The 24,461-nt window shown below is 43.0% G+C and overlaps 1 protein-coding gene across 2 annotated transcripts in view; it reads right to left on the bottom strand.

Moving 5' to 3' along the window:
* Positions 1 to 24,219, bottom strand: part of LOC148037911 (putative protein S-acyltransferase 7) — a 31,163-nt gene extending 6,944 nt beyond the window's left edge. The window contains exons 1-4 of one of the 2 annotated variants that reach the window (XM_087676918.1): positions 23,732 to 24,219; positions 15,268 to 15,450; positions 14,869 to 15,168; positions 14,080 to 14,316 (exon numbers count right to left, since the gene is read on the bottom strand). In XM_087676918.1, the coding sequence (XP_087533044.1) occupies positions 14,080 to 14,316; positions 14,869 to 15,168; positions 15,268 to 15,450; positions 23,732 to 23,833 (822 nt within the window). In that variant the 5' untranslated portion in view covers positions 23,834 to 24,219. The remainder of the gene's footprint in view (positions 1 to 14,079; positions 14,317 to 14,868; positions 15,169 to 15,267; positions 15,451 to 23,731) is intronic. The other variant, XM_087676917.1, reaches the window with a different exon arrangement.
* Between the last annotated feature and the right edge of the window lie 242 nt (positions 24,220 to 24,461).

Genomic DNA, 24,461 nt, shown 5'->3' with positions numbered 1-24,461 from the left:
CAGTTCTTTGCATATACATGCTATTGTGGCAGGGCAGCAGCTGCACTTGACTGATTTTCTGTCATTTTTCACGACAAAACATTTTTCACGACAAAACTCTGAAATTTCTCTCTCTACAGCTTTCCCTCTCATCTCCCAGCCATTTCACAACCTTGCTCCGAATATCTCAGCATTTGGACCCTTGGAGACTGAGAAATTGCAAATTTCTCTGCTGTAAACCCTAATTTACAGTAGAAATTAGGGTTTAGCAGCAGCCTTGGGAAGCATGCCAAAAATTGGAACCTCCAAGACTTGGATTCAACAAGGCTGAAGATGAATTTGAGCTGAATTCAGGTGGAAGACTAGCCAGCCATTGAATTTGGGGCGTTTCCATCGTCTACGAAGTGGGTGAAGGCCAATTGAGTGCCCGAATCAAGGGGCAAAATAAATTGAAGACTTGCTGGTCACTTTGGACAATAAGGGGAGTTGAAATACCGAAAGAGATTGGGAGAATCCCATTGTAAGTCAATTTTTTCTTCAATAAAGAAATACCGAAAGAGGCGTCAATTTTGAGGCCAATCGGGTGTGCATTGTCCAAGATCAGTAGGTAAATTTGTATTTTCAGATTTGTATTTATTGTTCACTATTGTAATTAAGTTGTAATTAAGGATTTACCACCCTATCCGAGGAGAAAGGCTCGTTTCACTAACTCCATCCCCAAAAAATAAGACAACAAACCAAGGTCTGTCATCTCAAAAGTAGCACTAAGCTTTGCCTTGATATCTACTAGGGCAGCAAAATCTGAGCCTGTGATGAGTAAGTCATCAACGTATAGCAAGATATAGTTGACCCTCTCTGCAGTAGATCGAACATATAAGTTCGGATCATAAGGGGTAGAATGGGATCCATGAGTCCATAAGAACTCATCCATTCTATGGAACCAAGATCGCGGTGCTTGCTTCAGCCCATAAAGAGATTTCTGCAAGCGGAATACCTTATCCCTCACGTTCCCTAAAGGAAAGCCTTCGATGGTTGCTCCACATGGACTTTCTCCAAATAACCATTCAAGAAGGCACTCTTGACATCCATCTGATATATCGGTCAACCGTGATGAGCGGCTAGCGCAAGAAGCAATCAGAAAGATGTCAACCCGCAATAGGAGCAAAGGTCTCTTCATAATCAATGTCATGCTTCTGTCGAAACCCTTGCACAACAAGGCGAGCCTTGTACTTATCTAAAGTCCCATCAGCTTTTAGCTTGGTCCTGAAAATCCACTTTGTTCCGATAACTTTCTTGTGGCTTGGATGATCCACCAATGTCGAAGTCTCATTCCGGTCAACACTCTCTAGCTCCTTCTCCATGGCCTTTCACCATTGAGGGTGTTGAAGAGCCTCTTGTCATGTATCCGGCTCAGAATGCGCTATATAATCGACTGTAAACAGCAACACAAATGAAGCCTGAGGGGTAAACCGAGCAGATCTTCTAGATCCCTCCGGAGTAGAATCCGGTGATAGGATCTCTGAATCCCGCATGGTCTACTGGTACCAACGAGGTAACGAATTTTGCAGAGAGGGCTTGTGAGATAAAGAATCTGCAGGAACGTCAGGAGCAGGAAGTAGACCAAGCTCAGTAGACACAATCTCCAATGATGTGGAAGGAGGAATAGAATCGACATCCTGTGCAAAGAATTGCACGATATCCCTCCCGTCAAAAACGATGTCCCTTCTGACGATCACCTTGTTTGTCCGAGGATCGAACAAACGATAAGCTTTCGCTTCAGAGGAATATCCAAGAAAAATAAGGAGATCAGCTTAGGCAATGAGCTTTTCTATCTTTTCATCAGGCGCGTGTGTGTATGTAGAGGCACCACACCCGAAGACACTGAAGTGGGAAATGATAAGCCAAGAGCCAAAAAATGCCTCATACGGGATCTTCTAAAGAAGAGTCGCAGTTGGGCACTCATCAAGGGTGTACACCAAAGTGTTAACAGCCTTGACCCAAAGGCACTCAGGAAGCTCTACTACGAACAACATAGAGCGTGCCATTTCTATGATTGTCCAATTTCTACGCTCTACAACTCCATTCTGAGAGGGGGAGTTAGTAGAGGTGAGTTGACGAGAGATGCCATGCTTTAGTAGAAACTCAAAAAACTTGTGGGAGATAAACTCACCACCGTTATCACTCCTCATGCAACCAACACAACGACCAGTCTGGTTATGAACCAGTAATACCCAAGCAAAAAAATATATGAAAGCATCTGACTTATGCTTGAAGAAATACACTCACATGCATCTAGAATGATTGTCCACTATCAAAAAGACGTACAGTACACCATTTAAGGCAGCAGTGGATGTCGACTCACAAAGATCAACAAGAATCAATCTGAGAGGCTCCTCAGCACAATATGTGGACTGCTGAGGGAATAGGATACGGTGTTGCTTTTTGAGCTAACAAGCTTTACAGACATCGAGAGCTAGTTTTAGGCGGGGAAGGCCCTCAACCAACTGACGACAGGATAACTCTGTCAAAGACACTCATTGTTCGTAGGCTCCCGAGATGTGACTAATGCCTGAAAGCTGTGGAACACGGAGCCCTTGGCTGTCAACTCAGTCAAAAAGTGTGTCATGTGGTAAAGGCCATTAGGCTGTGCCTCACCACGGGCAATCACTAAAACAGTCTAAGAGTCGAGGATCTCGACTGTGGTCGCTATAAAGAAAACTGCTCGCCCCAACCGGCAAAGCTACTTAACAGATAACAAGTTCACCCCAAGCTGGGGGACGTGGTATACATTGGCCAACGAAGCCAAATCCGGACCCTTGTTAATGGCCAAAACAAACACTACCTTGAGCTTGAATCTTGACCGAGGAGTTGTTTCTTACACGGACCCGCACGCCTGCAAGGGCTCAAGTACGGAAAATGTCCTCTATAGGAGTCATATGAAGTATAGCTCCACTGTCCACAATCCAAACAGGAGCTGAAGTGCTTGGCTGTGACGAGTAGGCCTCTGCAATAACCTCGTCAAGAGGCAACTCATAGATGTGGACAAGACTCGCATATGATGTCTCTATGGAGACGATATGGACGTCTACAGACCAATCAGAGAAGCTCTCTGGAGTTAAGAACGTTGTCAACTGAGATGGCTGGACGGTGACAGTATGAGTCTGACCTTTAAACTGTACCTTGTCATCGCCCTGCCTCCCCAGCTAGGGGTTACCTAACTGAGGAGCGGGGGTCTGAGACTTAGATTTGGGTGCTATGCCTCTTGCCTTAGAGCGACACTCGTTGTCAAAATGGCCAGCCTTTTCACTATGTTGATAATACCTATTATTTTTAGGTACATTCCACCACCCTTGTTTGAGTTGTGATTGGGAGTTTCCTTGTGATTCCTCAGATTCATTTTGTTTTGGATTTTGAGCGGAGATTTGATTTTGTTTGCCCTTTCCTTGTTGCCCCTTCTGAGAATGAGCAACAAGAGCCCCCTCTAAGGAAAAGTTTATATGAAATTGATTGAACAACCGTGTGTAACGCAACAGCTCGCACTCAAATTCATAGAAAGTAGGCATAGTAGGCTTTGAAACTATACCTTTCACAAATTTGAAGTATTTCTTGGGCAGTTTCTTCAGAAACAATGTGACTTGATCGTCAGAGGACTTGGGAGTCTCCGTAGTGGAAAATTCGGTAAAAAGTCGTCGATACTCACCCAGCTTGACTTTTAAGTCATCCCGGTGATTTTAAAGAGTTGGAGCTCATGGTCAAGATTTATATGGCGGGTCCTATCCCGAGCCGCATAGTGGTCAGTCAAGTGTGCCCATCGCTCTAACGCTAACTCAAAATGCTGAAGCTGAAAATGAAACTCATGCAATAAGCCCTACATCAGCTCAACAATAACAAAGGCATTCTTACCCTTCCATGAGTGGACGACCTCATATGGAACAAGTGCGGGATAGGGTTGGGGTTCCAACCCCTGCACAAGATCCCATAGATTCTGGGAGTCAAGGACATGTCTCATCAAGTTCAACCAAGTGGTAAAGTTTCGCTCATTAAAACGAGACTTATCATTGAAAGTATGCTTGGCAAAAGATGAGCTGGAACCATGAGGTGTCGGGAAAGTGGAATAAGATGGAGGTGAAGAGTAAGATGGTGGTGGTGGGTATGTCTGATAGGAAGAATGAGGGGAAAAAGATGGGTAGGCAAAAATAGGCTGGGAGTATCCAATGAGTGTCAATTGATGCAGAGGCACTTGAACATGAATGTTTCCATAAGGTACCGATGGAGGTGGAGGTACTAGGATATGAAAACCCTATCCAAAGCTTGGCTAGGGCACAGTAGCATGACCAGGAGGTCCACTAGGTAATATTATAGAGGCATGTTGTGGTACCAACTGATCCACACTCGGGAGAGACTTGGGGGGTGGGTAGGTGGGGGGGGGGGATATACCAAGGTTGCAATGATCTTGAAAGTGTGTGAGAAATAGGTGGAACATCACCCGATAGAGGAAAGGATAAGGTCCTAAAGGCAATGCCTATGTTTTCATAACCCCCTAGTGCGGTGTGATATGCAATATGAGGTGTTTGATAGGGAAATGTAAATGGTGTAAAAGGAAGTGGAAAAGCAACGGAACAATGTGATGGGATGGGTGGGTTTTGAATTTGTGGAGTGAAAGATGCAGATGCATTTTGTTCATTTTTATCACTTAATGATTGAAAATGAAATGATGATGCTGATGATGATGATGCACCATGCAATGTAGAAATAGGAACACCAAATTCATTCTTTTTTTGAGAAGTAAACTGAAAAGAAGAAAGGGTAGAAGGAGAGATACCTGGCTTTTTCTTATAATCTCCACAATGTGTATTAACATACAAGAATTTGTCCTCAAGAGAATATTTTCCGTAGTCAACGGATTGTACTCTAACTTCCTCATGATTTCTACCAGTATATTGCAAAGCAAAAGAGCTAAAAGACGAAGGAACAAAAGATGAATCTAAAGTACCTTGCACCAAAGCGATTGGAAGAGGATGAAAAAACAGAACATACTCCGATTTTCTTTCTCCAACAGGGAGCCCCATCCCTAAGAGAGGTCTCGACGGCCCTACAGTATCATCAAATTTATGCGCAATATCTGAAGAGAAAAATGCATACATACCTTCATTGAGTAGCTTCTCTTAAAGGGCAATCCTTCGATCGAGCTCCTCAATCTTCTTTCGTCTAAAGTCCACAATGATTCGATCACATGATATTCTTCAGTGAAAAGCTTATATAGCCTTTCTTCCGTATTGTCAAAAGTGTCTTCCACCATGTCGAAACTTTGTGGAGCAAGCTGTTCTGTCCACTCTCACTTGGTTCTCGACATAGGTTGTTCTGGAGACTTAATTAGTATTGATGTGTTCGAAGTCATTTGATCCTACTGTTGTTCTTGCTTCTTGCAGAGAGCTTTCAAATCAAAGATCTAGGTTTCTCAAATAGTACCAGGCTCTGATACCATGTAAAGAAATACTCTATCACAGAAATACAAATAACATCGTACGACAAAGCACAGACTAATAAAAGAACACAATTAAGGTTAGGGTAACTCAAAGACAATGAACACAAAAAATAACTGAAGTGATATAACTGCTGAATATACAATGCTCATGCAGCAAACACACTATGCAGTGAATCAATACTCAGCCTCAAACTCCTGTATCTCAAGGATCAGGGCAAGGGTAATGAGCTAGAGAGTGTATCGTACTCTCAACAGATCCAGAATCACAACAAGGCAGCCTCCAGATGTCGAACACCACCAAACGCAGCAGTGAAAAGCTGGATCTGATGCAAACGGCAATGAGGAGAGAGAAAAACTAAAAACGCAAGCAAGACAGCCTGCACAAGAGAGAAATACTAAAAATGCAGGCAAGACAGCCTACAAGAGAGAGAAAACTGCCAAACGCAAGCAGAACAGCCTGGCAACAACTTATAGGAGCTAGCAACTACTGGAGAGAAAGAAAACTGCCAATCGAGAGCTGCAGCAACTGGGCGACAGTCTGCAGGAAGCAAACGCAAGGCTGTGATAACGTGGCAGGCTATACACCAGCAGGTCTACGTAAGAACAGCAGTCCTTTGGCTGGGATCAGCTTCAAACTGCATGTAGAGGGCTGGAAATCAGGTGCCAACTGACGGAGACAGCAATGGACATCTTTGGTTGAGATGTCTTCTACGAACGGGGTGTGGGCAGCGAGCTGAAACACCTGAAATCTACAAAAACGAGATTATGTCTTGAATGGAAAGTAGCATACGTATTTATAGAAAGTTTGGGCCCTCCCAAATAGATTTGTACTTATGGGATAGGGAAACTTCTAGGATCGCGTTTCTTTTAAATAAACTATGTTTCTTCAATAATTAAGTAAGTTTTGAGGCTATTTAAGTAAAGCTAAAGCATTTTTAGCTCAACAACACCTAGCATATTTAGTTTGTTTATTGAGTTTCATTCCAACATTCATTCTCTTATTTCTCCATTTGCATTTTTCAGAGTTTTTTTTAATCGTGTTTCTATACTCTACTTTCTTTAGGAACCCTAGCTTGTCCTCACAATCCTCGCCTCATCAATAAAAAACTTTGCAATACGGTATGCCTCAACCTATCTTGCCAAGAGAATGCAAAGGAGGTAGCTAAGGAATAGAAAAGAACTTCGATTGGGGGGCTGCAACATCTTGTGCCCATTTTTTACATCTAACATACCATTAATAAAATGCACCCCCCCTTAGGGGATGGACAACTTTTTGCAACTCTATCCTTAAGTACTCTTCCATAAGCTTTCTAAATTGCAAGATGCCCATTCTCTTTCTATTCTTTGGGGATACCTTCTTTTTTTAAGGTCTAATAAGATCGAGGGTAGCAAGAGAGACTTGACCACTAAAGTTTAGTTGGGGCTCATCTTCAAGGTTTGATTGGTTCATTGACATACGCACCTTGTAAAATAACCATAGGTTTGAAGCGGAAACAACCACTAGAATCAAGACTAAGAAGAGCCCAAGAATTCGTGACACCAAAGTGGTTCAAGATAACTACACTATCCAAACTAAAGAAGGATGGCACCACCTATAGGAGAGTGGAGGGAGGAAAATACAATCCTCAAGGTCAGCAGGATCTCCATCACAACTCTATGCAACAAAAGGAATGATATGAAGCAATGGTGGAGGGAGCCAACCACCGTCCTCCCCAACAATCCTCCAAGTAGCAAGATGGTCATGAAGACTCCAAGAAGCAGAAGGAATGATGTGGATAGCAATGAAGGGAGAGAAATGCAATTGCAACCGGTCTATGACTCACATAAAGCGGTAGTTCCTTCAATTAACACTTGGACTTTACATACACACACATAAACAGAGACCTCTCTCTCTCGCTCAACACCAGATTGGCCCCGAAGACTGGCGCCCCTCTCGGTATTTCTTTATCAATTAAAAGATAGAAAATTACAAAAATGGTAATGTTCCAAAATACATAACCTGTGAACAATAGGTTTTCATCTCTTCTAAGTAAATCCCAGCTGCATAGTAATAGTACAGCATGTCCAGATCAACACCCCTTACTGTCCAGCATGTGCAGAATTCACTGTTCTTACTGTCCAGCACACTGTTCTTACTGTTCAGCATGTGCAGAGTTCACTGTTCTTATTCAGCATGAGCAGAGTTCAATGTTCTTACGATTCAGCATGTGCAGAGTTCACTGTTCTTACGAGGCAGCATGTGCAAAGTTCACAATTCTTATTCAGCATGAACATAGTTCACTGTTCTTACAATTCAGCATGTGCTGAGTTCACTGTTCTTATTCGGCATGAGCAGAGTTCACTGTTCTTATTCAGCATGTGCAGAGAAAACACAGAATTGTACCTTCGATGGAATCAATCCATCATGCAAAGCATTTCTTTTGAGAATAGAGAGAGAGGTGATCAGAGGGAGCAAGCTCTACTTCTGTGCTTGAGTCAGAGACGTAGAAGTACTCTCCATGGCTGGTTTTCTTGCAGCAATCTACCCTCCGCTCCTCAAAACTTCATTCTCCCATCTGCCCCTTATGCCTATTACGTTTTTTTTTAATGCTCTCTCTCTCTCTCTCTCTCTCTCTCTCTCTTGGGAATTTGTCCCACATGGCATACATGTAACAATTTTCCCGTTTACACCTTCCGGTCTAAAATTCTCCATTATCGGTGCAAAATTTGACCTCGGCACAGACCAGAGAATTAATCCTCGTGTAAAAACGAAGACAATGACGCGAACAGATTCTGGGGTCCAAAAATAGCAACTCCCTAAATTTTAGGGATGGTGACCCCTGCATTCCTCAAGTTGTTATGTGCAACTTTTATCATTGCGACCACATCAAAAGTGTAATGTGGTTCAGTTACAGTGACTTTTATTCCGTGAGCATTCTCACATGTGCATCTTCTATCTTGGCCAGGCTCATTGTCCTACACCATCTCCAGTGGCTAACCACACAATCCCAAATCACTGGCATTCTATTCTTCAGTGTCCATTCAATATGGAACTGGTCCTAAGGCTCAAACAAACCATTAGTCCAATTTGTCCCAATGGCTACCTCTTCTGGCCATGCAAAGATCTTGCTTATTCCAAGAGAACTCTGGGGGTAAAAAGCAACAGCAACAAAAGAAAAGAAAAATAAAATATTTATATAAGTAAATAAGAAAAACAACTGTAAAAAGTATCACCACCTGGTGACAACAGTCCTATCAATTGAACGTTGATGATGACTATAGGCAGCAAAATGATGTTGACAGTGACTCTAGGAATGAACTACTCCTAATCTGAAGGCAATAGCAAGTCAGCAGCTAGTGATAATCCTTCAAGGCTGGTGATGTTCTCCAAGGCAGGACAGCAATATCCAGCAGCCAGAAGGTAGGCTGGTCAACAGGACGCCACCACCAAACACCAAGGCGGCAGCACCTTCTCCAACAAGGCGGCGCCTCCTCCGAGGGGTATGGACAAATAGAGAGTGGAAAGGCTGCTAAAGAAGGAAGAACTACTTCAAAAGGAGGAGCAAAAGAAGAATGATCACAAAGAGACATGCTAGATGCCCATAACATGTCCTTTTACAAGGGATTTTTGGGTACTAGTCCTATTGAATAAGATAAATCCCTTTTAAACAATAACTCTTGTTGGGGCTGCTTTTAAGGAGTAAGATTTTATCGGTGGCTAACATGATTCCGTGCTAACATGATAGCACTCTGACTATCACAGTGGAGAGCAGGTAACTCTGTGATGCCAAGCTATCCCACCAAACGTGAAAGCCATAAAGCCTACTTGCATGCCTCAATGGCAGCCACATACTCTGCCTCTGTAGTAGACAATACAACACACTTTTGTAGCCTCGATATCCAAGAGACTGCTCCTCCTGTGAAAGTAAACACATACCCAGAAGTGGACTTTCTGCAATCCGCATGACTAGCATAGTCTACATCCATAAAGTCAACAACAGATGTGTTCTACTTTCCAAAGCAGATGCACAACTCCTTTGTGCATTTGAGGTATCTCATAATACCTTTCATTGCTTCCCAATGCTTTTTACCAAGGTTTGCCATGTATCTACTAACCACTCTCACTGCAAAGGCAATGTCAAGACGTATAGCAACCATGGCATACATCAAACTGCCAACAGTTGAAGCATATGGTATCTTGGTCATTTCAACCTTCTCATCATCAGATGCAGGATTGTCCTCTGCAATGAGTTTCACATATGGAGGCAATGGAACCCCAATTGTTTTCCCCCCCTCCATATTGAAACGTTGCAACACCTTGGAGATATACTCCTGCTGAGATAGATACAGCAATCCTTTTGACCTATCTCTAAGTATTCGCATGCCAAGAATGTGATTTGCATCACAAAGATCCTTCATGCCAAAGTTGCCATGAAGAATTTGCTTCAGTGAGTCCAAGGCATGAGTATCCTTGCCAGCAATCAGCATGTCATCAACATACAGAACCAAGATAATCAGGCTGCCATCTGCTGCCTTCTTAGTGTACAAACAGTGATCTACTTGACTTCTATAAAAACCTTGAGATTGCATAAATGTATCAAATTTATAATACCAACCATTCTCTTGGTGCTTGTTTCAGCCCATACAAACTCCTTTTGAGCTTACATACCATTTTTTCTTTCCCTTTTTCAACAAACCCTTCAAGTTGTTGCATATATATGTCTTCATGCAGATCACCACGTAAGAATGCAGTCTTTACATCCATCTGTATGAGCTCCATATCTTCAACTGCAACCAAACCCAAAATGGTTCTCAATGTAGTCATCTTTACTAAAAGAGAGAAAATCTCATCAAAGTCAACTCCATGCTCCTACTTGTACCCCTTTGCAACCAATCTTGCTTTGTACTTTGATGAGGAACCACAAGTGACCTTCATCTTGTAAACCCATTTGCATGGAAGTGTTTTTTGCCCTTTAGGCAACTGCACCAAGTCCCGAGTGTCATTTTTCTTAAGAGATTCCATCTCTCACAACATGGCTTTATACCATTTATTGTTGTCCTATCTATCCATTGCTTCCTTGAAGCAAGATAGTTCACCACAATCTGTTAACATGGCATAATCAACCACATTATTTGCACCAAGAATGAATCTATCAGGTTGTGTAGTAGCCCTAGACGATCTCCTAGCCCAATGATCATTGTTTATTGGCTGTTGAGCATTTTCAGCTTACTGTCCTGGCATTTCAGCCTGCAAATCAGCATTAACAACTTGTTGTCCTGGCTGTTCTTGCACATGTAGTGGCTCATTATCATGGACAATAGCTGGCTGATCATTTCCAGCATTATTTTCTGCATTTACAGGTTCATTTACAGCAGGTATTTGCTGATGTACAACGGGCACATTTTGCTGTCCAAAAGGTATTTTTTTCCGGAATACAACCCTACGGACCTCCTCAGTCTTTCCGGGCTGTTTATGCATGCAATCTTCCTGGAAGATAACATCATTGTTGTATACTACTTTCCTTTTCTCGGGATCCCATAATCTATACCCCATTTCACCCTCGTTACCATATCCTAGGAAAATGCATTTACAAGACTTTGGCTCAAGTTTGTTGCGTTTTTCTTTACGAATGTGCACAAAAGCCTCGTAGCCAAACACTTTCAAGTAAGCATATGAAGGTGGCTTGCCCGACCACGCTTCTTGGGAAACTTCCCCCCCCCCCCCCAAAAGACCTGTTTGGTGACCAATTAATTAAGTGTACGGCTGTCATAACAGCCTCTGTCTAAAAACCATGGGGTAATGCAGCATGAGACAGCATCGTACGAACCTTATCCTGTATGGACCGATTCATACACTCTACAACTCCATTTTGGGGTGGATTATGAGGGGCAGTGAGCTCCCTCTTTATCCCTTTGCTGTCACAAAATGCCTGAAAGGCCTTGGACACATATTCCCCACCATTGTCAAAGCGAAGACACTTAAGTGTCTTATCAATTTGATTTTCAACCAATGCCAATAATTTTTTAAACTTGTCAAGCGCTTCGTCCTTGCTACGAATAGGGTAAATCCATACCTTCTGTATAGCATCATTAACAAAGGTGACAAAATATTTATTTCCCCCTAAAGATAAATTTGGCATCTGACATACATCAGAATGTACTAACTCTAGAGGAGAAGATTTCAACCAAAGAGACTTCTTATTAGACGTCCGTGCATGTTTACCATAAACACAATGATCACAATGCTCAAAATCAGCATAACAAAGACAAGGCAAGTAACCCAAACGAGAAAGCACTTTCATTCCAATTTACCTCATGTGTCCCAACCAGCCATGCCACAAAGAAACACTTGGTTGCTCATCATTGCAATCAGATTTGCCTTTCTGCTGCCTCAACCTCAGCTCTGATACCAGTTTGTAGTGACCAGGAGGCACGAAGATCGAGACAGTCGGTGTTCGTTACGCGCGGAGAGACAAAGAAAGTGAGAGAGAGCAGAGTAGAGAGTGTGCACGATTTGTGGGTACAATGACGAGTGTACCTCTTTAGGTTTTTAGATAGATATATATATGTAAGTACAAGTGCTAAAGGTGTGTTCACACCTGAGCACATTAAAAGGCATGAGGGCCTTTATTCCCAACAAAAGAAGCTCAAGGTTGCGCAACTTAATTAGGTTCTTCAACATGTGCATTGGTCTCTTGGTAGATGTACTCTACCCAATTTCTTTGATAGTGGTTGGACAAACATTGAGCCTTGTACCCCATATACACAAGCCAACTTTTGAGCACTTTAACTGCCAATCACTTAAAATGTTTGGATGCAGACATCCACTGAATTGTAGAACAGCCTACTGCATTCAATCAAGAAACTACTCATGTTGGAGAAAAGTCTAGTTTAAGGTATAATATTGCCCCAACAAAGCTTTAAAGTCTCCACCAGTTGAAATTCAAGTCAGTCCATAAACAAAGATGTAAAGTCTCTACAAAAACCAGGGCTAAATAGGTGACACATGCTTTACCTATGAGATAACAGGCTTTCCTTGCACACGTGCTTTAGTCACAAGATAACATGCGGCTCAAAAAACATTTTGCCATCACTATATGTATGTGCGAGGAAATCAGTTTGAACTTATCTCCTCTATACATGAACTTATGTCCTCTATACATGAGTATGCAGGACTGCAAGCATGTGCATGTATGTTCAATGAACAAGGGAGGAATCGATTTTAAGGTTATTTTGACAACGAAACATAAAGTCTTTATGGCTAAGGCATTAAGTGTAGCCTTGAATTGAGTACCTGCCTCATCTCGCTTAGGCATGGAAAAGCTGCATATTGAGCTTCCTCATGTTCCAGCCAAATGTGGACACCCTCTAGCTTTTGGATTAACCTGGAGAAGCTTATGCTCCTTTCACAATTACTTGCCCCACATGTTTATGGCTATACTGCACCCACTTCCTCCGCTGAAGCCTTAGTATCAGCTTTGGCTCAATCAAGAACCTCTCCGATGTAGACTCCAGTGTTTTGCCTAATTCAGGGAGAATGCTATCGCACAAATCATCAAAATAAAACTTCTCAATCTTGGAAACTTGCATGGAAAGTATCAAGTATTTTCCAATCCTCTGAAATTGGTAGCTTGATCGCATCTATGGGGCATGTGTAAAAAACATTTTCAGGTTCATCTCATGCGAGTGCTTCCTCTTACACAAGGCGCATAGTTACCCTGAAAATGTTTCTTCCACTTCTGTATTATCTGTAATGCCTGACATCTTCTATAACTTGATCACCAGCAAAGATTTCATATTTTTCCTCATGATAGGTGGGTGAACCACATTAGCATGGACAAACACAAGAGATGTTCTCCCTGTGGATAAATGCACAAAGGTAGGCAAACTCGACCAAAGGCCTCTGGATTCCTGATCTGCAACATAGCATTCAACATATCCAGTAGTTTTCATTAAATCTGTAACATTTTTCTAGCCATCCGAGGATCACGATCATTGACAATAGCCTTAGCCAACCCATGGTCTCTCAGTACATGCACAATGGACAAGCAATCAACCTTGATCATTGGCTGTGCTAGAATAAAATGAGCCATTTTGCTGAATTTGTCTGCAATACTCCAAATAATGCATTATAGACCACTCTAAAAGGACAATACTTGGCAGCTACCTTGGTATGATCCTTTCCCAGAGTATGAGCCAGTAAACAAGCTAGAAGTATGGCATCTTACAGCAAGGCCTTCTGTAAGAGCCACATGCTATCAACTTATAGAGACTATTGATTTATTATTGGTTTACCGTTTATCACATGCAAGTCAGACTGGAGCTTGTCAAAGAACAGGAGTAGGAATTTTGAAGTTGAGCCTTTTAGCTAGGTGTGTGTTTTCAGGAGGAGTTTGCAGCATCACTTTTCTGGCTCTTGTTGCAAAGAAGATAACGGCTACGGTCAACTACCCATGGAGCAAAACTTTTTAGTTATTACTCATTCACTCAAGACCTCTTTTCCTAGCTCAATTCTAGGGAATCCTCTCGAGTTACATCACTTATAATGGAAAAAACTGCAAGCACACTTATCATCAAACAAAATCAGTAAACTAGATGTCCTGGCAACCAGAAAAAAGATATAAAAAAGTCCACACCTGATTTGTACTGATGAGGTACAAATGGAACATGGTAAGCCCACCCACAAACCAAGTAGCTAAGAATGCATATGCCATAAGAAATGCAGACGCAGGAGATCTTTGCAAGGCTTTCCAAACAGTATGTGGTGGGTCTCCTTCCATTAACTTCTTTATACGCAATGCTGACATTGCGAAGATGTAAAAACATAGTAATGTTGTGGAGAGAACAAACATGAAAAAGTATGGATAATTTCGCTGCAAAACCAATGTAAATATCAGTTTAGAAGAGCCTTTTAGCCATCAGAACAACATCAAATAATAATAATATTCCTTACACGTCTAACTTCTTCCTGGCTAATATTGAGATGTGCACATGCATGATACTTTCAAGTGTTTTATGAGATCAGTTTATTATGTGTTCCCAGTCCACCAAAAATGGCACAAAATCATTCGAGAGAGCTTGTATTTAGGAAACAATAGAGTTTATTGTGTTGTGTACTAAGACTGAAGTACTGTAAAAACCTCTCAAAGTCACTACAAGTGGAAGATTGCAGCGGTACACTAATAGATTGGCATTCCACAGAAGCACCCATCTTTGGGTGTTAGCTTTAAATTAAGCAGTGTGTTCCATTCATGTAGAGCACAATAACAGACAAAGTAAACAGAATGATGTACGCACTAGCACATGGAAAGAACAACAGTGATGAAGGATAGAACTGATAAAAAGGGGAACGTAAAGGAGAAATAATAAGGTAACAAAATGGGGAAAGATCAATATTGAAAATGATCGGATAAGGAGGAACATACTCGCCCTATGCACTGCCCTACCCAAGGACAGTGATGATCAAAGCGTTCCACACAATTGTTGCATATAGAACAGTGTGAGCAGCGTGGTGGCCTGTACAACATGCAGGTGTCACAGTATTTTATCTTCACAGTAACCCCGTTGACTACTACGTCCTTAGTCCGTGGCAACCTCAATCTTGGAGTCTGTCCCCCACTCCACTCTGATGATGAGTTACCTTCCTCCTCAGGTTCTGGTGGATGCTTGTTGCGAGGAACAATACCTGGATCTCTACCAGATGTAAGCAACAGGAGTACTAAAATCTGAGCAAAGAATCCAAGATTCAAAAGTGGGTCAGATCTGCACAGGCTTCTTCATATAGCACAGATTGAGAGATGTTAAAGGGGTGTTTTAACACGTACAAAGAATGTGTGAACCACAGCAACAACCATAATTGCAACACCAGTATGATTTGGGAAATCCTGCATCAGATGTCTTCCCACAAACACACAAAATACCACGATTGGAGCCAGGATGAGAAAAAGTGTTGCAAACAATGACCTAACATCAGGGCCAAAAATCAATCTTCCACCAAGGAAAAACCTCTGCAAAAAGGAGGTCAAACCATTAATCAGCAAGGACTACTGTGAAGCAATGCAAGGGCCACCTAGACTTAGCTTTGTAGCTCCTAGCACTCAAATAATTCAAAGCCTAACACAAATTTTCTTATACCTGTTTTGCAAAATATTGCCCAAAGGAAAGTTGCCAGAAGAAGCATCAGACCAGTACTACACTTTTCCACAGAAATGATTGCACAGAATAAAACAACAATTTCTAAGACAAAAACAGACAAGAAAGGGTCTCTTATTTGCATATGATTCCATACTTTGAGAAAGTCAAAATAAGATATAGCAGCCACAAGAAAAACAAAATTTGAGCAGTTGACAGAAGAACTAACTAGTGTGCATTTTAATGTAACCACCAAGATCCTGCATCATTTGTCAAAAAGTGAAATTTGACAAAACACAATACTCCAAGACTTTTGCAGCCATTGTCACTCCCATAAACCATGTGCAGATATTGCTATTGAGTTTAAGGGAACCTTTGGCATACAGATTTGTTATAGATTAGGAAACAACTAGCAGTATGGAAAACATGAAAATTTTGAGAATGAAGTACATTGTTTCAAGCAATTATTAAGAAATACCTTCAGCTGTAATACGAGTATCTTCTTCCTTAGGTTTAACCTAAACTTGAAACTAGTTCCTTTCTAAATCATGGTATTTAGAGTGACAAGCCAAGTTCCAGGTTTGCAACAGCTTGAAACCAGTTCCTTTCTACATCATGATTTTAGAGTGACAAGCCAAGTTCCAGGTTTGCAACATCACCTCTGAATTCTAAAACACAAAATCAGCTAGGCAAGTCCAAACTCGCTATTGTCACTGACTCACAGCACATAGATATATTAGAACAAACAAGTATTCTCTAGAGGGCCTGAACCCTTTTTCCTAGGAACAGGAAAAGTGCAACAACGTGTCCCCTAAGCAGAAAAATACCTTAAAAATGGCCACTTTGTTGAATAGACAGCAACTTCTTTCTTCAATTAGGTGATTCATAGAGATCCCATATGGATCATACTAGTATGACCCTACTATATAGTTTGTGCAGAATGGTTCCGTATGCATATGAAGTGCAACCATGGGCTGCAGATAACAATCACATAGCTGTCTAGTACAAAGAGAGTGACTGACTTGCTCAAGTTTGACAAGTTTGACAATGCTTGTTTGAAGAAACAAAGGATAAAGAAAGTGTGTACACACACACACACACACACACATCCAACATGTACTATGGGTTTACTGAGGACCAATATGTGTGTGTGTGTGTGAGAGAGAGAGAGAGAGTGAGTGAGGCATTCCAACGTGTACTATGGATTTACTGAGGACCAATGATGAGGATTCCAAATTTGCAAATTGCAAATCAGTAGCAGCTTCACAATCTTTTCTTACATCAATGTTCTACAAGACTACAGGTACTCGATTATGCAGCAAAAAATGGATGAATTAGAGAAGGCACTTCAAACGCAGATAAATTGTCTATGTTTGAACTAGCGTAAAGAATAGGAATGATCCCACAAATGAATTAAAATGATCAAGAGAAATTATGGAAGACCTTTGCAGATAGCATATCTAGAGGAAATGTGACCCACTGATTAAAGAACTATCCAAATAGCACATTTTCCATAACTCCTTGGGACCATCCCCCCTCTTTTTTAATGTGGAACCATCTTTGGCTCTTTCATTAAACAAATGAGTGCCCCTCTTCTCTCTCTTGGCCTGCCAAAAGGCAAAGGCCATGGCCATTGCAATCCTTATTGGGAAGCTTGATTTTTCCATATAAGAAAAACAAAGACATTTGATTAGAATTTCCTTTAGAAAAGAATTGGAGAATTGAAGAATCATGAATGTGATCAAAGGTTAGATAATGGTAACCATGTGTATTTGAATTTTGTCCTCTCTCTCAAAACTTCAAATGACGACATGCACATATATAACATATACACACACAAATAGATATACATACACACCCAACCCAAAAAAAAACGTATACAAAAAGAACTATTATTATCTAACACACACACGCACACGCCCGCGCGCGCGCGCACACAAAAATATGTATACATGTGCAAGAACTACTGTTGCACACAAGTAAATCTTCCCATATACAAAGGATTATTAAACACAAAGAAACATCTACACAAAAGAACTATTATTATCTTGGACATTCGAATATGCTTTCACTAGCCAATCGTGCACACACGTGTCCACACGCACATGCATGACTCATGAAGTGAATCCCTATTGGTTAGGCAAACTAAATACAACCAACCAGTCTCACGGAGCAATTTTTGAAGGGGCCTTAATATATGTTCTATATAATGTCTGCTCAAAATGGGTCACACTCTTTAAATATCACTTGGCATCTCTGCAGGTACCAGGAATGTGATGGGAGTAAAGTTTTATCCTAGCCAAAGCCCTTGTAATTACATTACCTTGTTCTTATGGTATGTGACCAGTCATTAAACATATATACCTACTACAGCATTGAAATGTTTAGAACTACTAAAGGAGAAGTGTAGTTCAATTGAGAACAAATACAACATGTAGGAGGAAACCTCAAACTTGGGTCCAAATACTGAATAATATAGAGCACAAATCCTTGGTGAAGCGTATGGAGAATACAAATAGTGCACATTTCCAAAACATCAAAGGAAATTCCAAATACCACCCACATTTAGGTAGAGCAAGGAAAGAGATTTGTTACTAAGCAGTGTTATCTTAGTTTTGCAGTCTTCTCAGTGCTAAAGATTCTTTAAAACATTTCACATGTCTAATGATATACCAAATTGAAGCATCTCAGTCCTAGAATCAAGAATTATGCAAAGCTAACATCATCTAGGGCTTGCTTTTGGCCAAAAGCAGTAAAAACTTAAAGCAGGGCTAGAAATTACAATCTCACTAAAGGAGGGTTGGCAAGGGAAAGCACAGTGTGTACGGCAAACACCGAGAGAAAAAAGAAACACAAAAGATGATAAAAGATGAATCGTGCTGATGAAGTGAATCTGATACAAGGTTGTTGTAGCACAAAGGAAGCCCTGGAGTGTAGGAAGACTACCGAAAATGCTTCTGAGTCTGCAAATGCAGGATGAGGAGGTGTCGCCTGGAGCAAGGAGACTGCCATTGAAGGGTGAGGAGCCTCTAAATCTGCAAATGCAGGGATGAAGAGTGGTATCTACGAGCAAGGAGATAGCCAATGAAGCCTCTGTCGGCAAACGCAAACTGAAGAGCTAACGCCAATTGCTAGGAGTGATGCCAAGTGGTGTAGGAGCAGCCAGGAACCAAAACGCAAGATAGTGGAGCCATCAAGATGAGAAGCTAACGCCAAGCTAGGGTGGATGTTGACGCCAAGAGAGTGTTGACTCCAAACACATGGTGTAGGAGCACAGAAGATGCTATCACCAACAATGGAGGATGGACACCAACTGAAGAGGAGCACACTACCACCATAAACGCAGCCAATTGGAGATGAAGGCTAGCACCAGGAGAGTGTGGAGATGGTGGTAGGAGAGGAGAGAGAGAGATACTGGAAGAGAGTGTCAGAAGACTGACAAAGAGAGAGTGGGAGTGATGGACGGAAGGATCAACTGTAAGGAATGAATGAGAGTGGCCTATAAATAGGCACAGTCAGTCTAGGGTGGCGCCCCTTTTTGGGGCTGCAAACCCTAGACGCAAAACGCAAAAACACAAAAACGTAAACTGCGGGTGAAGGGTTTCTCAACACCCCTCTCAGGCCCAAAAAGGGAAACAAGAGGAGGGAGGTGGAGATGCAATGCTACATGCTGAAGGATGCTCATGCAATAGGTGCCACTTGGACAGTGTCTCTCGTGGAAAAATTGTTCACTTGCCCAAGCTCCCTGGTACAAAGATGATGCATAAGAGGAATGTTAGACATTGGGTGGTGCCGAGAACCATAAGGATATGCCTATACTCGATCTCGGGAGTTGACTTCATGCTAACCAAGCGACGAAGAAGATCCACCCTGTAATCTGAGAATACCACTCGAAAGGTGACCTTTGAAGATAGTCACGAGACTGGATGAGCTATAGAACCTGAAACTCAACCTCGGGAGAGAAGCCACTAGCTCCGTGACTCCATGCTGGAAGGAATACGAAGGCCTCACCACCGAGTTGCTACTGAAGACCCAATGGCCCCGATCTAGGTAGATCCTCTAGGTCCTAGGTATGAGTAGAGGAAATGATTGCTCAAAGGAGAGCCACTCCTCAAAAGTGAAAGGTGGGGGTGTGTAAAGAACTTCATGGCACATAGGGTCTCTCTCTGAACCGAAAGAGTAGAAGTAAGAGCCCCCTTTGAAGCTAAAGAAGAACTGGAAGCCCCCTCTCAAGGCGAAGTAAGAAAATCCCCTCTGAATCCCAGTCTGAGAGAGAAAGGGAATCCAACCACTCATGGCTCACAAACTACGAAGCATCTGATGACAAAGGAAGCGCCGCTAGTTGTGCCGAAGAAGGTATCTGGGGCTCGGAAGAAGAAATCGGAAAGCACCCAAAAGTGGCCTCTCGAACTTGAGTGGAAGAGGGTGGGGAAGGAGAAGGCTCAGGATGAGCCAAGAGTGGGGAACAATCATGGGCTCTCAAGAGAGTGGGCTATGGAGGAGATATGGGCCATGGAAGCCACTGTACCCGGAAGTAGGTGGGGGAAACCTCAGCGCAATGGGGTGGTCTCCATGAGGGCTTATCGCCTCGTAAGGTTTTAGAGCCTTTGTGTGCGCGAAAGGACTTAGTCCGCATCGGTTGCAACTTATTGCCTTTAGCATAATACTCCGACAACCGATGCAGAACGATCTCTGTGGCCCAGAAAGGAGAGGTGGCACAAGGAGTGCCTGATGGAAGACGCATATACTCCAGAGGGGTGGGGAGCAAAGGTCGATATCGACAGTCTTCAGTGGGATGACCGTTCGTGCCGTAGTAGTAGCACCCAATAGAAGGGCAATCTATCGGCAGAGATACCATGGAACCGGTGTGGCAAACTGGAGAAGGGAAGGTGGGAGGGTAAAAAAGGATATCTCCCAATGTGCAACGGAAATGATAGAGAAATCAAATGTTGATGCTGAACCCGCCACTAGTCTTTGTCTTCTCTAATGAGGAGGATCTTTGCGGCTCTCTGAGTATCTCTGGCTCTGATACCATGTCAAAATGACTAAGTGACTAGAGAGACAGTAGGGTTTGCAAGGGAAAACATAGTGTACGGCAAACACTAAGAGAGAAAAGAAACACAGAAGATGATGAAAGATTAATCATGCTGATAAAGTGAATCTGATACAAGGGTGTCGTAGCACAAAGGAAGCCCTGGAGTGTAGGAAGACTGCTAAAGAAGCCTTTGAGTCTGCAAATGCAGGATGAGGAGGTGTTGCCTGGAGCAGGGAGATTGCCGCGTCAAAGGGTGAGGAGCCTCCGAATCTGCAAACACAGGGATGAAGAGTGGTACCTACGAGCAGGGAGACAACCGATAAAGCCTCCGCCTGCAAACGCAAGCTGAAGAGTTGATGCCAGCCATTGGGAGTGACGCCAAGTGGTGTAGGAGCAACCAAGAACCAAAACGCAAGGTAGTGGTACCGCCGAGACGAGGAGAAGCTGACGCCAAGCTAGGGTGGATGCGAACGCCAAGAGAGTGTGGACTCCAAATGCAAGGTGTAGGAGCACAAAAGATACTATCGCCAACAATGGAGGATGGATGCCAACTGAAGAGGAGCACACTGCCACCATAAACGCAGCCAACTAGAGATGAAAGCTAGCGCCAAGAGAGCGTGGAGATGGTGGTAGGAGAGGAGAGAGAGAAATGATGGAAGAGAGAGTGTCAAAAGGCTGACAAAGAGAGAGTGGGAGTGACGGACTGAAGGATCAACCGTAAGGAATGAATGAGAGTAGCCTATAAATAGGCACAGTCAGTCTAGGGTGGCACCCTTTTCTGGGGCTACAAACCCTAAACACAAAACAGAGAAACACAAAAACACAAACTATGGGCGAAGGGCGAAGGGTGAAGGGTTTCTCAACAAGGGAAACCGAATCCTTATTTATAGGACTCAAGGCCGTATTATGCACAAGTATTGTGTGATCACCACTCTTTAGCCCATGGGATGCCAATTCTTGGGATGTGGTTGTGGCTTGAAGCGTTGCTAGCTCCTAGGCTCGGTTGAGCCCGTTTGAATCTATGGCTACAAGGTGAATCTAATGTCCAGTCCTTTCTATTCATGGATATAGCTTGTGTCATGTTTCATATGCAAGTTAGATCCTAGGTGGCCATTATATTCGTTTATTTTGATATTATAACCACATTAACTTTTAATGCCTATCTCCTTGTTACCATTAATTTTTATGTAAAACGCAAAGAGAGAGAGAGAGTCGTGCAAAGAGAAGATGTCGGTGTCATGAGAGAGTGAGCTTGAAGCAATCATGGTGAGAGAGAAGAGAGAAACAAAGTCTTGTTGTTGTCAACTCTAACGGGGGGGGGAAGTGAGAGAGAGAGCTCCATGCGACAAGGGAGACAAGGGCAAGGGGAGTCCGTCCTGATAAGACAATCAACATCAGTGGTCTTGGTGGTCAATGGTCCCCCTAATGGGAGGGGTGTTGTTGTGGTCTTTGACCAGAAGACCTTGGTGGTCCCAAGATCCTTCTCCATCCTGTTGGGGAAGGTAATCTTGAGGCACATGGAGGCAAGAATTTCATGTAGAGAGACGATGTTGGTGTTGTGGAGAGAGAATGAGCTTGAAGCGATCATGGTGAGAGAAAGAAGAGTGTCTATTGTGGACTCCAACATGGAGAGAGAGAGCCATGCGACAAGGGAGAGGACAAGGGGAGTTCGTCCTAATAGAACAATCGGCATCAATGATCCTCGTGGTCAAGCAGTCCCCCTAATCAGTGGGGTGGTGTTGTGGTCTCGGACCACAAGGCCCTGGTGATCTCAAGATCCTTCTCCATCCTACTAGGGGAGGTGATCTTGAGGCGCATGGAGGGCAGGCCGATTGATTGGCCTACGCAGTCAAACACTTGCAGCTAGCCTTTTTTTGGTGCCACCAATTTCCCTCTCTCTGGATGCCAAGCGATGCTATGATGCTATGATGATACACAAGGAGGAGAGTGCAATATATGTAGCCAACAATGGAGCGAGACCCAAGAGGACAAAATCAGCCAGTGTGAATAGCTGCATGACATTTTAAATGTGGCATCCACTAAGCCCCATGAAATGCACAATGCATGTACCCATGATTAGGTATGGCAACACAATGCAGCCTGGTTGCGAGAACCCTAGTGCCTGTGTTATCAGCTTCTGCTCTGCAACTTGGTCTCGCCACCTGCCAGACAACTCACTAACAGCTGTGTTTTGCTGTTCCTGTGCTCCTGCTGCCATCATCTGCATCCTGGTGACTGTGTTCCTGTTCCAGCCTGCTGCATTGGCAAAAAGCTCTTACGTTTAGCTGCACCTGCTGCGTTTCCTCAGCCAACTTTGGTCCACCTCCACTTTCTTTACATCCAGGACATCTGAGTATGTTTCCTGTTATGCAATCCCTCGAAATATTTCAAACGAGCTTCTAGAGTCTTGCTCCACATACTGTAGATAGCCCTCACGACAATCACAATTGCCATCCCTATAAGAGTGCCCATGTCCTTGGGTAACTCGACATCATCCTAAATCACTATGATAGCATGAGCTGCCAAGGCGCTCGTGTTGCCTCCTCCTATCACCATACTTGTCCAAGGAACCATGCTGATCAAAAGACAAACTTCCACAATAGTGATGTACGAGAGAATCGATGAGTACATTGCCAGTTGATCAGACATCATCACTGCCTACTCCTCTGACAGAGAATTAAGGCCTTTATTGCTGGTTGCTCAGACATCCTCGCCACCTAATTGGAAATTCCCAGTAATACTAGGTAGACCACCAGTATCACAAATCTGGAGGTTTGACCAGAAACCAGGCCCATCCTCCTTCAGGCTTATTACTATTTTGGCAAGTAATTGTACAAGATAAAATGCTGCTACACAGACGGAATGACACAACATTATGGATTCTAATCTGACGGCTTTCCATTCCCGATCCTGCTAATAAAGGATAGCTAAATAGAAGGTGCTAGCCATGACATAGTTCAAATTCAAGCTTCTTAATTAAGCACAACTCAGAAGGCGCGAACCATACATCCTTGGTGCAATACTTCAAATTCAGAGCTGTAATAAGCTTCTTAATTAAGCACAACTCAAATTACAAGAACAAAATGAAAAGTCCGATGGTTCCAACTAGTAAGCGCACTCACATTGCTGCCCTTCCAGACTTCGTAAACGCGTTTACCGGACAGAGTTTGGCCAGGATCAGGCTTGTAACTATTGCTCGCCTGAATGCTCGGTGCGGCATACATCCTTTTCGGGGGAACCAGGGTCTTTTGACTTTGCCCTCTCTTATGATTTGCACTGCCGGCCTGCTCGGATCAAACTGTGTCTTTGCGACCTTTCAAAATCCCTAGCGAGATACTATCTAGATTGATCATTATGCTGAGCTCCACTGTGGTATTGCTGTTTCCAAGACAAGGTAAAGATACTTCCCTATTGTCCAATTTCGCAATCAAAGCGCGCCTAAAGCTCGATTTCGGAGCTGTTGAACCGGTGGAAGGGAAGGAGGAATACGCGGGGGCGCCGCGGGCGCGGGCAAACAGACAGACAGACACAGACAGACAGAGAGAGAGAGAGAGAGAGAGAGAGAGAGAGAGAGAAAGAAGAGAATGGAGGAGAAGAGAGCAAGAGAAGAGACGAGAGACCCGTTCACACATCCGACCCCGAGAGCACCTTTACACCGGGTCGTCATTCCAGCACGGATGACAGCTCGCCACGTCACTCCCACTTACAGCCTACAAAAATATAAAGGCTAAACCTTAAAACGCCAGCGTGCCCCCGGTCACATGGACAGGATTGATTTTTGGTTGTAGGGGCAAATAAAGCTTCTACAGGCACTCGAGTCTCGGACCTTAGGACCTCTAGCATTTTCAAAGG

The sequence above is a fragment of the Lygodium microphyllum genome, chromosome 4 (assembly GCF_053477565.2).
Source record: "Lygodium microphyllum isolate KBCC chromosome 4, Lygodium_microphyllum_v1.1.10, whole genome shotgun sequence".
NCBI lineage: Eukaryota > Viridiplantae > Streptophyta > Polypodiopsida > Schizaeales > Lygodiaceae > Lygodium > Lygodium microphyllum.
This window is presented reverse-complemented; position numbering and strand designations above follow the sequence as displayed.